General features: G+C 29.0%; 2 protein-coding genes and 1 pseudogene across 2 annotated transcripts; 2 read left to right on the plus strand and 1 right to left on the minus strand.

Annotated features, from left to right (window-relative positions):
• The first annotated feature begins 1971 nt into the window (after positions 1–1971).
• LOC111031661 lies at positions 1972–4721 on the plus strand. Its single transcript, XM_022311702.1, has 3 exons — positions 1972–2121; positions 3069–3312; positions 4654–4721. The coding sequence occupies exons 1-3, from the start codon at positions 1972–1974 to the stop codon at positions 4719–4721; spliced, it is 462 nt and encodes a 153-aa protein (XP_022167394.1).
• A 2542-nt stretch (positions 4722–7263) lies between these two features.
• Positions 7264–7930, minus strand: LOC111031676 (annotated as a pseudogene).
• Positions 7931–10757: 2827 nt separating this feature from the next.
• LOC111031684 (protein FAR1-RELATED SEQUENCE 12-like) lies at positions 10758–12882 on the plus strand. Its single transcript, XM_022311737.1, has 4 exons — positions 10758–10942; positions 11078–11352; positions 11441–11601; positions 11668–12882. The coding sequence occupies exons 1-4, from the start codon at positions 10758–10760 to the stop codon at positions 12880–12882; spliced, it is 1836 nt and encodes a 611-aa protein (XP_022167429.1).
• The last annotated feature ends 5494 nt before the right edge of the window (positions 12883–18376 follow it).

Genomic DNA, 18376 nt, shown 5'->3' on the forward strand with positions numbered 1-18376 from the left:
TATCATGGTTGTAGGTGTTTGAAAGAGGATTGAAATAGTCCAACTCTTCTTTAATTTTCCTTCTCCTTTGTCTGACTACTGAGAGGAACCGATTTCTTCATGATATAGATTTAAACAAATCTTTCTACAATTACAATCATACCATATCATATTATATTATACTTATCTATGAATCATACATTAGAAATAAATAAATGGAAGGTAGAATATATTCAATTGGTTGTTACCAACAACAATAGTTATATAAGCCAAATGTATAAACAGAATAAATTTAAATTATTAAAGTAATAAAATAACTATTGACCACAAATCACAAGAAGATTTATTAAAATGTAAATTATTTAATAATTAAACATAATATATGCAAATACCAATGTTTATTAGTTATTACCAACCAATTCATACAATTAAGCTAATTGACTTTTGAAGATAATAGTATCCTTACTTAAAAAAAATGTATGGCATGCATCATTCGATATTATTTTTAATTTTTTACGTGCGCGTTGCAACCGACACGTTATCCACTCGGCCACTCCGTTCCCCTTTTCAATTATTTATAATTTATAAAAGACGTAAATAAAATATATATTATATATAAATATGAACAAAACTTTATTTTGAACCCGCTAAAATCGACCAGGATGATTATCTACAGTTTTTAAGTCTACCAAATCTAATATCTGTAAAACTATATAAGTATTTCGAATTCTTGAAAAGCCATCGTTTCAAATCGGTCTCACACTATACCTATTATAGTGTAGTACATAATAATATCATACCTATTAATTAATAAATATTCAATTACAAAAAATCAAATGATTAAAGGTGGTTTAAATTGCAGGACTTACACTAATAATTAACGTTTAGGTCTTGAGTATACTTTTTAATTAAATAAATTTGAAAACAATTAGTCAATTAGGTTATGACATCTAAAATTGATGATAAAACATAGGTAGGTACCTACGTAAACTATATTCGCGGATGAATAGGTATCTACAAGAAGAGAACTGAGAATAAGGACGTAGGTGCATTAGTATCATTCTGTAAAAAATCAAGAATACATTTAAAAATATAATATATATTTAGACAGTACAAATGGTGGGTTACATACGCATCGGTCGTTGACTTAAGCTTTATTTTATTTATTGAAAATTAAATTAAATTAATTTATACAAGCTTAATTTTTTTTAAATACGATTTTTGAAATATAAAAAAATAGAAATTAAGTAAGTACCTATAATATTGTCTAATATTTGACGTATTTTATTCTAATGAAAAATCATAAATGTGGTACTAAAAGCATAGGTATAGTATAAAAATAAGACCAATCAAGTAAAAATCGAACAAATATGCAATATTTAATTTGTGCTTATTTTTTTTTTCATATTTATATTTTTCTTGTATTAGAGTATAGCAATACTGTTTTATTTTTATTATTTTTCTTTATCGTCAATTATCAAACATAAGTTGTGTGTAAAATCATTTTATAGTAATTTTTAAATTATCTAAAATCACAGTATAGCCCATACAAATGTAGAAAAAACCATTTTATTCAATCTTTTTTATTTATTTATCTTAACAGATTAACAAACATAAATTATTTAGACTTATTTAGAGGAGCATTTTAATAATTGTACTTATTTGATTAAATATATGTGTTCAAAATGTGTGTAAGTGCGTAAAAATGAGTTAAATGTGTTTAATGGTCCGCTGTCGACTATGAAATCTTAAAAAACCACATTTCATATAACATTTTTCTTATCCAATTTTTATTTACATATTGTCTCAGATGTTACGACGTAGACAAAGTGTGTTTATAAATGTCCGTTGCTAGGAAACTAACACATATTCCAAAGATTATGTTTGCTATATTATTTAATTGTAATTCATTCTAGCGTCAATACATTATAGATACCTTCATATTTACATGCGTATCACATAGATTTTGTGCTCTACGAGTTTATTCTCACTATGGTCAACATAATATTTTTTGATAAACTTCGTTTTGCGGGGATATTTATGGTTTTCCTGGCCTGCTGTCATTGTAGGACATTCGACATAACGAACGCCGTGGGCGGGTTTGATTTGAATGCTAACCAACATGGTAGAAATTATATACAAGTAAGTACAAGTAAGTACATCTATATATTATGCAAAATATACTATCATTATATTAGGTACCTTAATAGTTTGTACTAAATACTTATAAAACGACTCAAGTTAAATATAAGGTAGGTGCCTAGAATAATGTCTTAACTTTAGACTATAGGTACTTGTTGGTTTGAAATAAAATTGGTTTTTTTGGAACTCATTATATTTAATTAAAGGCTCGCCAAATCTGTTGTTTTTGTCTCGACCGATAATCGAGTAAAGAATATATATGTACAAATTTATAAGGTGACTTCTAGCCATCCGTTGTACTGTAATATATTTTATGGTATTTGGACGTTCCCCCCATGCCTTCCCCCTAGATATTTTAGTGGTACTGGACGTTTCCCCCGGGGTCTGAGACACCCCCCCCCCCCCGAATCAATAGATATTATTATACACTTAATAATAGATTGGAAAATAGGTCTTTTGGTTTTAACTGAAATATATGATAATCGATCGACTATCATCATTCACGTTATTGATTTATTACCCAATTTAATACGTCCTAGTACCATGTTTTATACACCGTAACAAAGCTTTCAAATAAAAGTAGGTAATTAATAACAGTATTTTATTGTTTATAGTCAAAAGCATACACAGTTATGTAAAAATTAATATTTTATAATTACACAATTACACATAGTTTCACACAAATAATTACAAACAAATATAACTTATTATTTTCAAAGTAGAGATTAACAAACACCAAGTACCTATCTACCAATCTACCTCATTTTGTATGGATCCAGTGTCTGTGATTAATACCTAATTAATTAATATTTCAATAATAGAGATATATTATGTAATTAATATAACCAATTCATGTGTTAGCTGTGGGTTCCTATCACATTCCACTAGATATAGTAAAAATAAAATACAATCGACTTAAGCCTTTTGATTCGATATTTTATTTCAAGTATGATACGATGACCGCGACGACTTTAAGACCTGTCACACATCCGTGTTTCGAATGCCCTACGCAGACGGAGAAGAGACAGAACTTGTGCTCCGATCAAGTGGTAACGTTCAAATACTCGTGTACTGATAGCCAATGTTTTAAGACGAACCCGTGTATGACTCCTAAACCTGGGTGCGAGAAAAATAGATTCAAAACAAGCAAACCTTGCTGTATTGCAAAGATGACAGACGCGCACAAAAAAAGTAATTACGCATCAATATTTTGTATTTATTTATTTTATTATAAACATTATATGAATACCTACTGAGCCCTACTGAAAAAACTCGAAATGTGCATTTTATTTGGGGGAGGGGGGGGGTAGGAGTTTAAATTTACATTGAATAACACATGTATTTTACGGAATATAGGTACATGGCCTAAATATTAAAATTATTTTAGGTTGCAAAAATATAACTTTAGAGATGGATCACCAATAGTAATAAGTATATGGCTATTTATGACTATTATTCAATATGCTGCATGTAATGATATAAATAATATACATAAACAAATATAGGTCGATCAGGTACTTAAAAGTTAAAACTTTCAATGTAGCCCGCTTGTTGGAAAATGGTTGTCGACCCTTGCTGTAATGCATGTGTTAATTAGAATGATTTTGATGAAAATGTTGTCAAAATGTGAACTTCAAGTGCTTATAAGAAAAATTGTATCGATGTACTTCCGATATTTTTTAATTGGTATACGAACAATTTATGATGAACTTTGAATTACATTTTCAAACTTTTTTACCAAGCTCAACATTTTTTAACGGTATTTATGAAAAAAAAATTCTAAATTCAAGTGTCCATAAATAGTTCAAAAAGAGTCAAAACATGTTGAAAAAAATTTTTTTTAAGCTTTGAAAATAACCCTCAATTTCTCATTTCACCGATTCTTGTTTCATAATTTTACGCGTTGTATAACACAAAAATAAGCAAATAGTATAAGTCCTGAGCCTTGGTCATAACTTTTGAGTTCTAAGTCTAGATCAATAATCGTAATACTAATTAAGGATATTATTTACAAGTCTTAATCTTAGGTACACGTTTTCATTAAAAATACCTGCACGTGAACCCGTTCTTTTACTCAAAAACATTCCTCACGTGGAAAACGCTCACGCCTCCCTAAAGTGATCTGATTTTGATAATTTTTTGTTGTTAAAGAGAAATACTTCTTACAGGATACATTGGACTTGGATTTTTCACAATCATTTATTTTAAATATATCCATTTTTCAAAAGATTTCATTTTTTTTCTAATCAAAAAAATTAAAAATAGAAGTCCAATGCGCAATGTGGAAAGCCATCCTCTTTCTTATAATTTTAGCACTTAACAAATTATAGATAACATTATACATAAGGTTTGATAACAATATTAACAATTTATGGATTTTAAGACGTTTCTATAAATAAATGTATAGCATATATAGGTGCAATTTCCAAAGGGAATAAAGCAACTTTCCCCTACCCTTTGATTCACGCCTAGTAATAAACCATATATTTTGTCAAATGCATTTGTTTGAAACCACAAAATATATTTTTACAGGCCAGCTTAAAATGTTGAAGAAAGACAAGAAAAATAAAATCCAGAACAAAGTTGGCTTAGACATGTAATATTTTTATCATTTATATTATAATATAAACCTACATTCTAGATGGTATTATTACCATTTTTGATCAATGAAATATTCAATTTAAAATATACCGTTGTTTTTCTTTATTTTTGTTTAAAAAATTATTTCTAAAAATCTCGTACAGATCGGACAACGATACAACTAACTCACTTACACTGTATGATAAAATTTTATACTTGAATAGATACAGCTGGTTTATAATATTTTATACGATATGGTGTTTTTACGTAAAATGCCACATCTCTTTTGAGATGGGCCTAAGTCTGTATGAAGTGAGAAGGAATAAACTGTGATTTCAAAAACGGTAGCCGTTTGGGCATTGACCCAATTTGTAGAATAGGAGCTGCTTGGAAATTGACATTTTTTAAAACGGGAGCCAGATTGTCTATAGCCAGAAAAAAGGACACAATTTATTGACACAACAAACCAGCCATTAGATTAATGCTGCGGAACTAAATAGGTACACACAATAACCACCGCCGTCGCCGCTCGCGCTTACAATGAAAACATCATCACCCGTATAGAGTATCTATACACATAATAATACACATTATAATAAAATAATCTTTTTAGACAGCCAAATTCACTGGAGTCAATGCATATACAACGGTAAGTGGTAACCACATATCACACACTCACATATAATATATCGAGTAACTTACTATATTATTTATATATAATTAAAAGGTAAGACTATTATCTATAGTGCATCTTATTGGCTTTTATTATATTTTAGTTTTAAAGAGAGTTATAAGTAATTTTAATTTATTACAATTTATGTTTTTTAAATATTCATAACTCGCTTTAAAATCACTATATAGTTTAATACAAAGTCGCTACCCGCTGTCTGTATGGCCCTATGTATGCTTAGCTACAGATTTTGTTGTGGGTTTTTAATTGATTGAGTGATTCAAGAGGAAAGTTTATATGTATAATGTATATATAATATATATACTATATAACATGCATAATATAGTAGAGAAACACTGATAATATTAAAGGTTTCTAATGTGATGTCTTAAATAAACACATTTTTTGCGTTTACATTGCAAACGCAGGTCGAACCCTACAAGATATTATATCAAAATAATGTACGACAGTATTGTACACATTAAAAAGGCTTACAAAAAAGTCCTCGATGGTATATTTCGATCTCCTAGAGATATGGCCCTCAAATCGATATGGCCCTTTATAGCGTGGATTTTAAATGAATGTTTTTTAAGATATTACAGATTTAGCAGTTGTTGGTTACCGGTATTTTCCCCAAATTGAAATTCCCGAATGGTATTTTTTCCGAAAGTCCGTAAACCCTAAATCTTTTTTCCCCAACTCCTTTTACCCGAATCGATATAAAACCGATTAAAGTCGCAAAATTATAATACATATAAAAAATAAAAATGAATAAATATTAATAACATAATAAATGCTGTAGTGTTATAATTAAATAGGTATTTTAAAATCGATAAATTATAATACATATAAAGCGGCCAATGACCTGTTAGGCCAATAACCTAACCTGCTATTGGCCTTTATTTATAATAATAAAAATAATAAATACATATAAAATAGAACATATAATAAAGAAAATAGTAATATAAAAAAATAAATAATTTTGCACAATAAAACGAACTAATTGTTTGTTCGTTTGAAAATGAATGTATAACGTCGGCCCATAGCACGCGAATAACGATTCCACAATTACAACGATTACAAAGATTTAAGTGTACCTACCTATACAAGCGATAATAATAATTAATAATGATTATATTACAAGCGAGTGGTGATATCAGTTAAATGTTCATATAGTAAAAAATGAAAATAGTACCTAATAGTATATTAAAAATTATATACATAATATAGGCATGTTTTGTTGTAAAGGCGGTAAAGGCAAGATCTTTTTCGTAAATACTATATTTATCGCACGGAAAACATAATTATTATATACCAATACTGGCAATACTCAATAGCTGTATAAGGTATAAAATATTGGCGGAAAACGATTCCGCAAAATTTACGGAATCGTGTTGATTTTAATAGCCACTGATATAAATACACGACTCCGCAAATTTAATATATAATATATATACGATTCCGCATAATTTTAAATGCAACGTTGTTTGATTTTTTGCAAAATCTATATTATTGTAAAGGCCGAGCCACACTTGAGTGATTTTGGCGCGCGGTACGCATACGACGACGGTGGCACCCGGTACGCACGTTATAACGACTCGTGGTACTCGGACTCTTCACAGCGCGTCAAAATCGCTCTAGTGTACAGTGTACTCGTATAATGAAATAACGATATAACGAATATTTATATACCTAGCGAAAAAATACATGTAATATGAATTATAATGATTTATCTTGGTAAGTATGGCCAGTTAGTGATAAATAATATAATAAATGATCTTGGGATTTACAAGATTTATACTTATCATATGCCCTAATAATAGTTTCAATGCTTTCTGTTTCTCTAAGAGTCATTTTCTTTTTTTCATTATTAGAAATAATTGAATGTATTTTTACATCTGTTTCGGACTGTGTTCTAATAAGACTGTTAGCACTGAGTAAATGGGTGGATGTGGGCAGTAAAATTGGCCATTGTATGTTCGATGAAAACTTTCGGCTGCATTTGTTGTTCTGTGATAACATTAAAATAATATTATAACAATTATAAAAAAATTATACAGTTTAAAATTTTAAATAATAATTATAGAACCTACCTTGGATTTTTTTATGGTTCTTCAGCCCAAATTAGTGGTGGAAAAGGACAGTCTTTGTCAATATAATTGTTTAAAACATAATCAGAATATACAAAACCAGACTCATCAGGACATGTACTTATTAAATCTGCAAATGCATCTTCAACATCATTGCTTGATAGAAATGGTAAACCAAAAAGATGTTTTAACCACTTTCCAAGATCATTATTTGCTGTAGTATAGGCTTCTCTTAAAGATTTCTCGCTTTGGATCTAAAAAATAATATTTAATTGAAAAATCTGAAGAATAAAAATTGTTAAATTAATTAAAATTATTACAAGGTTCTTACTTTTCTCCACCATGCTTGTCCTAAATGAAATTTGCATCCTTTTATACTGACATAAGAGAAAACTATTATTGCTGATTGGTGGACAGCTAATTCGAAGTCAACATGAAGTGTTTTCAAATTAAAAACGCATGAAGTCATTTCAAAACAAATTTTTTTCATAAATTGCCACATTTTAATATAACTTATAAGTACTTTGACTTTTGTCTTTAAAAAAAAAATATACTAACGGAATGTAGAATCCACTTTGTATCCCGTGTATTGTGTATAGCTGCATAAAATATTTAGGGCAATACTCAAATGTACCATCAGTCATCACCGAATAATTCGGTACAATTTTTTATTAAAAATGAAATATTAGTAGCCGTTGTTATATAAACAAATTATTCATTTGGTGGCACATGAATAAATTGTTGGTTTTTGTGCATAAAGCTATTGTCTAATTGTAAATTTCTTAGCTGTTCTAAAGCTTCGTTTAGCGATTTGGGTAACGTGGACATTATTTTTCGGCGTTTATCGCACATAGCCTTTCTTACCGATGTAATACCTGAACATGTAATAGCCAATTGTGTTTTAAGTAATTCTGTTCTAATAATTTTTACTGGCATCCATAAAATAGATTATTCTGCCTTTCGTTTGCAGTTTTCTCTCAAAACTTGCCTATCTAATTTTGGTTGAGGATCTGCATCATGGTTATGGCTGCCAGAGACGTCACAAACAAGTGTCTTCTCACTTCAGGCGTAGAAAAAATGATCGTCATACAATTTTTATTAGTTGAACACCTCCATTTCAGAGCACCGTCTTTTTTTCGATAACCAACAAATCTGTGTTTATATAAATTTACTAAAGCTAACTCTTTCCCTCGCTCGGAAGTAATTAACTCAATACGCGAACCGATCATTTTTTTAAAAAGAATTATTTAATGTTGTCAAATTGGAAGTATGTCACTGACTAAATTGATTTCACATGTAAATGTTAGAATTTGGGAAAATATTGGAAATAATTGTATATAATATTTTTATATATAATACTTGTAGGCTGTAGCTATAGGTTTATACTGTGTAACATAGGCGTGTCCAGACCTCATTCGCAGTTCATGCACAACGGTAGAATATCCAGGGGAGAGAAAAACTACACCCCCCTCCCCCGCCAATAAAAAATTCTGCTAGGGTATTGGAATATAACCTGCACCGAATTTAAAGATTTTAAATTAATTTTTTTAATTTAGATCAAATTTTGCAGGTCATGCCTGTGCATGACAGGCAAGACCCGTGGACACGCCTATGCTGTGTAACATAATTGGCATAGGTATAGTGCAAATATTTGTGTTGATAATTATTTGTTTTTATCTATTTTGACCATTTGTATAACATTTTCAAGCTTTTCGATTGGATGAAAGATTGTTTATGAACATTATAAATTTTATAGAAAAAAACTTACTCAATGTTATATATATTATGAATTTCAAATATCTATAAATAACTCAAAAAGAGTAAAAATATTTAAAAAATTATAAAATGTATGAATGTATTATAAAATAAAAATTTGGTGAAAAATGCAAGTACTTATATCTACGCTATTCATTTTTTAATTACAGCAAAATAAGAAAATCGTTCTATTACCTAAGAGTAGTTTATATATGAATTATCATAGGTTATATTATATGTATGGGTAATATTATACGCTGTGGCTATATCCCCGACAGTCGGGTCTTTATTAAAGACCCGACAACTATGATAACAAATACGCATGCGCGGATAATATACATGATAACAATACAACAATGATAATACGATAATTATTATTCATTGATAATGCAATAATTAACTGATTTTACAATTTACAGTTTTATTGTATGATTTCTTTGTGATTACATTATTTTTATTTCATATTTGTTTTACATTGTTTTAATCAATTTTAATCATATTAATATTTAATTCATAATTATTATAACAATATAAGCTATAAAGGTAAACATATTACTGTCATTATAATATTTTAGAAACATGTAATTTGTGAATTATGTGAATTATTGTAAATATTAATGAATGGTGGATACTATAAAATAGGAAAATGAATTATAAGTATTGTTATGTCCAGGGGCGCAATTTCAAATCTGAGGGTGATAAAAAAAGACCTTCTATTTTTTTTTCATGTTATTTATTTAAAATTGTGCCCATGCTTAAGGGTTAGGTTAGAATATTATAAAAAAAATTATGAAATTTGGTTGATTCTACAAGGTATTGTTATAACCGCAGAGTATATTTTTGAGGATGAAATGGCATTCAACTGTTCAATTTTCCTATGAAACTGATCATTTGACACAGTACTTAAAATTTCAGAAATTTTAGTTGAATACATTGACGCTCTTCTAAATTTTTCATGTGATGTTAAACATCTTGTGCTTTGTTCTGGTTGGTGTGTTATTGACAAACTTGAACATTGAACTTGATCATTGCTCAATGTATTAAATATAACATGAGATTTTGTGTAATAATTTCTCGTCCACCTATTATCGCAAATTGTAGGATCGAAGAGGGACAAGTTTTTTTGTTCTCTTTTTTTGAAAATGTGCTTACATGGCAGTTTCATAGACCTAAAAAAAGCACAGCTACATGATTGGTCTGTACTTGTACTTTCAACAATAGTACTTTTTTGTTGCAATTGTTTTTTCAAAAAATCTATCTTATGTGGCATAAAATCCAAGATGAAGAAAAAGAAGATATTAAGACAAAAATAGAACCATCCACTGATGACCTAGGTAAATAAAATAAAATATGTTTTATGTTCAATTTTATGTTTCTCTGTTTAATAATATACTACATTTTTATTTTTATGTGAATGATTGAATATGAACTTGCAAATGAAATGAGTCTGTATATATGTTAGTATGTTACTATTAAGGTAATTTTGTATTAAATTAAAATGTACCTTAGCTATAACTGTGTTTCATTTATTTTAGATTAAAATGGCTCTGCAAATAGGAGATGAATTTAGCTCTTTTGACCAATTTCAACAAGCATTAATTGCTTACAAAAATGCAAAATTTATGGATTTTGCCATTAGTGACTGTAGAACGCTGACTGCAGCAAAAAAAACCTGTCCAAAAAAACTGGAAAAAACTCCAGAGAGTTTAAAATATTATTTTGTAAAGTATACATGCATCCATGGTGGAGTTCATAAAAAAAAAAAACATGTTTAGAGCAAAGAGCTACATCGTTAGTATATAATATATTTATTCTATATTATTTGTTTTTGTATAAAACATTATTGCATAACATTATTTAGGACTATAAAACAAGAGTGTCCATCATTTATTTACTTAAAAATAAATAATATGGATAAATTGGTAGTAGATAAAATGTGCGATACTCATAACCACGAAACCAATGAAACACTCTTTAATAATTTACCTAAGCAACGCCGTATGACTCCTAAAGATAAGTCAGACATCATTCAATTGATGGACATGCGGGCAAACAAAAAATTAATACAAGATAAGTATTTAACAGAAACAGGAAAAATAATAACTCTGAAAGATCTATCTAATATCCGAACCAAAGGTATTTATATTATAATATGTACTCTATTTTTCTTTCTTTAAAGTTAAGTAAAAATTATATTGTCATATTAATCGTATATTTTTGTAAGGAAAACAAATGGTAGAAAAAAAAGACTTTGAAAAAATTGTCGAAGAGCTCAGAGTTAAATACAAATGCAATTTAGAAATCTTAACAGACAGTGAACAAAAATTACAGGGTATATTTTTACAAGACAAAAGAATGAAAACTGTATTTGAAGCCTTCCCAGAAGTAAATATAAGTAACTGTTTTATTATTAACTAATCTATGTTAATTTTTATGTAAAATTTTCCCTAGATTGTGTTTGCTGATGCTACTTATAAGCTATTAGATAGTAGGATACCAGTTTTTGTTCTTTTGGTAGAGGACGGGAATGGACAAAGCAAAATCGCTTCAATAGGGTTATTAGTCAACGAACTGCATGAAACATTGAAATGGTTTTTTCAAACATTTCAAAAGAATAACCCAGCTAGCATGAATACTAATGTGTTCATGACAGATAAAGACATGAATGAGAGAAAAGTAATAAATGACATTTTTCCTGATGCAAAGCTTTTAATATGTTTATTTCATGCACTGCGTACTTTCCACCGAGAAATAACCTGTGATAAATTGGGGATTACGCCTCAAGAGAGGGACCAATCAAAGGTTTTATTTGAAAAACTATGCTATTCCGATAACGAAGAAGAGTATCAAAAGTTGTACGATACTCTTAAATCATTTGCACCAGCACAGGTTATGGATTACTTTAATAAAAATTGGCATCCTATAAGAAATGAGTGGGTGGTAGGCATGACTTATAACGCTGGAAATTTTTTGAATAGGACAAATAACCGCCTAGAAAGTTTCAATGGAAAATTGAAATCTGTCATTGACTCATTTTCAAATCTGCAAGAATTTTTTGAAAAACTATTTGTTGTCCTAAAATGCCTCAGAATAGAACGAGATAGTAAAGCACTACATATAGTTCAAAAATGGCCAACAACTAAGTTTTTAAATGCTGTAGAAGAACAATATTTTAGACTGTTGACTCCCTACGCCTTTGATTTTTTGAAAAAACAATTGCAACAAAAAAGTACTATTGTTGAAAGTACAAGTACAGACCAATCATGTAGCTGTGCTTTTTTTAGGTCTATGAAACTGCCATGTAAGCACATTTTCAAAAAAAGAGAACAAAAAAACTTGTCCCTCTTCGATCCTACAATTTGCGATAATAGGTGGACGAGAAATTATTACACAAAATCTCATGTTATATTTAATACATTGAGCAATGATCAAGTTCAATGTTCAAGTTTGTCAATAACACACCAACCAGAACAAAGCACAAGATGTTTAACATCACATGAAAAATTTAGAAGAGCGTCAATGTATTCAACTAAAATTTCTGAAATTTTAAGTACTGTGTCAAATGATCAGTTTCATAGGAAAATTGAACAGTTGAATGCCATTTCATCCTCAAAAATATACTCTGCGGTTATAACAATACCTTGTAGAATCAACCAAATTTCATAATTTTTTTTATAATATTCTAACCTAACCCTTAAGCATGGGCACAATTTTAAATAAATAACATGAAAAAAAAATAGAAGGTCTTTTTTTATCACCCTCAGATTTGAAATTGCGCCCCTGGACATAACAATACTTATAATTCATTTTCCTATTTTATAGTATCCACCATTCATTAATATTTACAATAATTCACATAATTCACAAATTACATGTTTCTAAAATATTATAATGACAGTAATATGTTTACCTTTATAGCTTATATTGTTATAATAATTATGAATTAAATATTAATATGATTAAAATTGATTAAAACAATGTAAAACAAATATGAAATAAAAATAATGTAATCACAAAGAAATCATACAATAAAACTGTAAATTGTAAAATCAGTTAATTATTGCATTATCAATGAATAATAATTATCGTATTATCATTGTTGTATTGTTATCATGTATATTATCCGCGCATGCGTATTTGTTATCATAGTTGTCGGGGATATAGCCACAGCGAATATTATATTAATATCATGAGTTATAATAATTTGACTTTCCGGAAAACTTTTTTTTGTTTACACTTCTTATATTATAGAGAATAGAGATGTAGTTAATTTTAAAGTATACAGTTTTTGGATTCAAAGTTTTTGAACGTACATAAATTATATTCCGAGACATTTAAATAAAACAACTTAATTCATATAAAAAAGCGGGGGCATAAACAAAGGTTATTGTCAAAATTCTTACTTCAGGCGCTCATAAATAAATATTGAGGTCTTATTACGTTCAACTTTTTTTATTTCCACTCACGACAAGACATGAGGAACTTTGGATTAAATTTTGAGGCTTTTGATAGGGCAAAAAACTTTTTATTAATATTAATTTTTAAAATGGTGAATACAAATTTTCTTAGGCCTATAAATAGCCGAAAAAGATTCTAAATATTAGAAATGAGCTGCCACTTGAAAATTATATTACAATGGGAAACACTAAATTATTATAACATTATTTATATTACATAATTAAATTTAACACGTAATACTAAGTAATTACTTATAGTAATGTTTCACAGCACAAGAACAATGTTTATGTTTCAATTTTGAATTATTGTTAGATTCATTTATAATTTATATTATTATTATTATTATTATTATTATAATCATTGATTTTATAATATACCTGTATATTAGAAAATCAATGTTATTATCGATAAAATTATTATTACTATATTACAATTTATAGTTATTTGATATTTTGATGTGATATTATAATGATAGCAGCGTAACATAACGAGAGTCGAAAAAAATTAAGCGCATTCCTGTGTTTACGCTATGTCCTACTTGAACGCTGTGAACGGCAGCGAATTCTATTCTGACCATGCTGTTCGTCGCGATACGAGAGCGACGGGATACAAGCTGTTTTGTTTATCGTCGCGTCGCCCGCGTCACGTAGGACATAGCGTTGGACCATAAACTCAATTTATAGATAAATAAACGGCCTAGACGTTACCATTTTGTTGACAAACGTCACGTCGTGCGGTGTAGAAAGTTGTTACCAAAGGTATTCTAATCTATGGTTGTTACGCACTTACGCCGCTCTTTGCGATAGGTATAGTAACTACTAACTAGTAAGGCCAGCGAAACTAGGCGGGCGATTTTAGCGCTCCCAGTGGCGTTTTTTTCGGTAGGTCTATAATAGTGTAGACAGCCATACTGAAAAAACGCCACTGGGGGCGCTTAAATCACCCGCCTAGTTTCGTACCGTTGGTGTACGGATAATGGATTTTTATATGAAAACGGTGTGCATAACACGTGGCGTGTTTTTTGTTTCATCGTCGGTCTTTTTTTACTTCAGTCATTTTCACTGCATCGTAACGACGAGATTTCGTGATGTGTTTGTTAGCAGTTGACGCGAATGAGACGACGAGTCAATTGGCCAAAAGGAAGGCGGGATTCGGACGGCGAATGCCCATGTTCGGGCCAGGTCAGATTTGAATATTTGGATATGATACGTTGAAATTATCACATTAGTTAATAAGTGTATGATTCTATATTTGTATGTGTTTTTTTTGGACACTTCCCTTTATGAGTGGTTGACCCGAAAAATAATTTGTGTATAATATTATGTTAATGAATAGTGCAGTCCACAATAGGTATATGATACTACATAACATTTAATTGTTTGTCTGTGGGTCGTGCCTACTCGTTTCATGGTCCCGTTGAATGTGAAGGCGAGAATATTTATCTGTCCTAAAAACATGCAATATTCGTTTTTACGTAGGTAACCAAAGAGAGTTTTTTTGTCATTATTGATATACCTAGACGAATCTAGGACCAAAAAATCTCTATACCAACTAAGTGCATCATTATTTTTTATTTTGATTTGCATGATTAAATATAATCATGATATAATCATTACATTTATCCATGTAACACTTCTTTAACGTAACCATATCCATAAATATAATATTATAAAATAGGTACTAGTTTAATAATTTGTATAAGCTTTCATAGTTTTATGTCATAATAATATTGAATAAGCTAATACACCTAACATTAATTAATTAATGTTAACATTTGTTTTTTTATTAATTATTAAATTATTATTATTTTAATTAAAAATAATCACAACAATAACTATGTGAACAAAAAATCCACATTTTTAATAAAAAAATGTTGTAGATACTAAGATAGAGTAAACGATATATAATACCTTCATCATTTTTAAGATAAAGGTCAAATATCAATTGCTTTTATTACTATATACTTTAATCTCTCATATTTCAAATGTATGCTTATACCTAAATAGTTTAAAATATTAAGTTTTTTATTAAATATTATTATGATATTTAAAGTGTACACAAATTATATATGGTTATAGATCCCTATTACAAAAAAGTATAGATAAATAATGATACATTGTTAAATGATAAAATGTATCACTGTAATAAAAAAATGTTATGTATTTAGTTGGTACTGGGCTTTTTTGCCTATAGGCTGTGCTTTTTTTTTCGAATACCACTTAAACGTGTAGGTCACACATAATGTAAAACAATATTTTATAAAGTCAAAAGATTCAACTGATAATGACCTGACAGAGAGGTGCATGTATATTTACTGTCATGAAATCATCATCTTGTAGGCTGTTAATTGTAACAGAATATACCAATTAATATGTTCATACATTTTGTTCTGCATCATGTACTAAACAGCCAACTAGGTACTGAGAAACATTGATTGTAAATACCAATAATTGTTCTTAGTTTATACCTGAACAATATTATAACAGCTAGGTATCAAGTGTTCTTTAGTAGTGCGTAGTATTCTGAATTCTGATTCTTTGTTATTGACAACCAGTATTCTATAGTTCATTATTTTGGTTACAAAGATATGAAAGGAACCATAGGCTCTAGTTTCTACATAAAATATTATATTTCTATAATCTTAGACTATCTTTTTGTAGACTATACAAACTAGACTTATGAATGTGTTATCACTAAAATATGTGTTTACCTTGTATTATATTTTAATTTGTACTTAAGAATTTCTGACAAATCCTGTTTTTTATAATATTCATATTTTTTTTTTTTAATGAATTATATGTTTTCAGTTTAAAGGACCACAGTTTTGGAAATGGAAGATGCTATTCCATTAAAAATTACCTCAACGGGCATTCAAAGAATCTTAGTCTTATTGGCTTCCCTAGTGATTTCATATAGAGAAAAAAGTGGATGGAAAATTTGGATTAGAAGTAGAGTCTACTGAACAACTAAAAAGTCATATAAGAGTATGTGTGTTCTTTTTGACATTGATTGTTTCACAAATTCTGAAAAAAAGAACAGATTAAGACTTGATTCTGTTCTGTCATTATTTTTAGATTACGATAAGAAACAAATGATTTATTTGTTACTTTATTTTGTATTAACTTTTTTAAATTATTAATTAGCATTATATAAATATAGTTAAGGTAATTTCAAGGTTTTATTTTGTTATAAAATGTCTTTTAAACTTTTTCTTTTAAAAAGAATGAATGAACAATATTATAAACTTTTTATGCTTTAGTAAAAATTGTCTTTTAAAAAGAAAAAATGTCTTATTAATGAATTAGAAAAAACGCTACATTCCAGCTCACGAAAATTAAACAGAATACTTGCTTCTTAGGTCTGCCTCACATTGTGTGTTTTGTCCCCTGTGGACATAATAAATATATGGTTACAACTGGTAACCATGTTGGTTTGAAATTTGAGCTGTAGTCAATTCTTGGTATACTCAGTTGCAACTTGGATACTAAAAAAGTAATATCCTATTGCAATGGGATTTGATTGACACAACACAAGACATGACGTAGCTGTAAATGTACCTTTAGTCTTTTACTTTCTGGGATCCATTTAATTATTGCTCTTATTATATTTGTGTTACCTATCTCTACGCATGTCCATATCATTTAATTCTTTGCCTTTTGATATAACTCGTAATCCATGGCACTCCTGTTTCCTCCCTTAGCTCTCTGTTATACTTTGTTCTCCATTGTTCTCTTCCTGTATCAAAGATAGGGCCACATATTTTCCTCAAAATTTTGTTCTCAAGTGTTATAAATTTTTGTTTCATTTGCTCCGTTAATTGCTTAATCTTGCAGCCATAAGTCAGTGTTGGTCTCACTTGGTCACACGTTTTTGTTCATTTCAAGAATAATTTTGGTTTAAAATACTTTAATAACACATTGTATGTATTTTCCCTTCTATGTAATCTGCTATTTATTTCTAAGTTGCAGTCTTCTTTTTGGTTTAAAATCACTCCTAGATAATTGAAAGTTTCGACTTTTTCAAGGTGTAGTTATTGACTAAGATTTGGTTTCACTTTCCATGGTTTTCATAACTTGTTTTTTTCCAATTTCATAATCATGTTCTCTCTGTTTCTTTCCATACTTTCTATGTCTTTTCTTACAATGTTTAGGTTATCTGCAAGACCTAATTCTTTAATATTAACTGAATCGACAAACGTTCCTTCTATTTCAGTTTTACTAGTCACTTGTACTTCAAAATTACACTTCGCCCCTTCTTTTTAGTATTTCTGTTAATAAGTGACACTTGTCTTGAACTCTTGTTCGTTAAAATTAAATATCTCATTATTAATTTTTTGAAAACTGCCAGTTAACTCATATTATACATCTTGTCACTTAACCCTTCTAGCTTATGGTTTTTACCAATCAACTAATAAAGTCTACTACTTTATAATGATAAATTTTTTTTCATATTTAAATGTGTAGGTCTGTTTTCGCCGATGCCGATCCTACGATTACAGCGGTTATCGGCAACGACTCGCGTTTTTTTTGGTTGAGAACAGGAGCGGGAGAGGTTACTCACACAAATTATAAAACCATTACTATTTTAAAATACAACAATACTACCGCCGCTGACCGTACGGTATATATATTATACAACAATATTATAAAGGTAATTAATAAAATATGCGGGCGCCCAGAACAATGAATACGAAAATATAATA

This window comes from Myzus persicae, unplaced genomic scaffold (genome assembly GCF_001856785.1).
Source record: "Myzus persicae strain clone G006 unplaced genomic scaffold, MPER_G0061.0, whole genome shotgun sequence".
NCBI lineage: Eukaryota > Metazoa > Arthropoda > Insecta > Hemiptera > Aphididae > Myzus > Myzus persicae.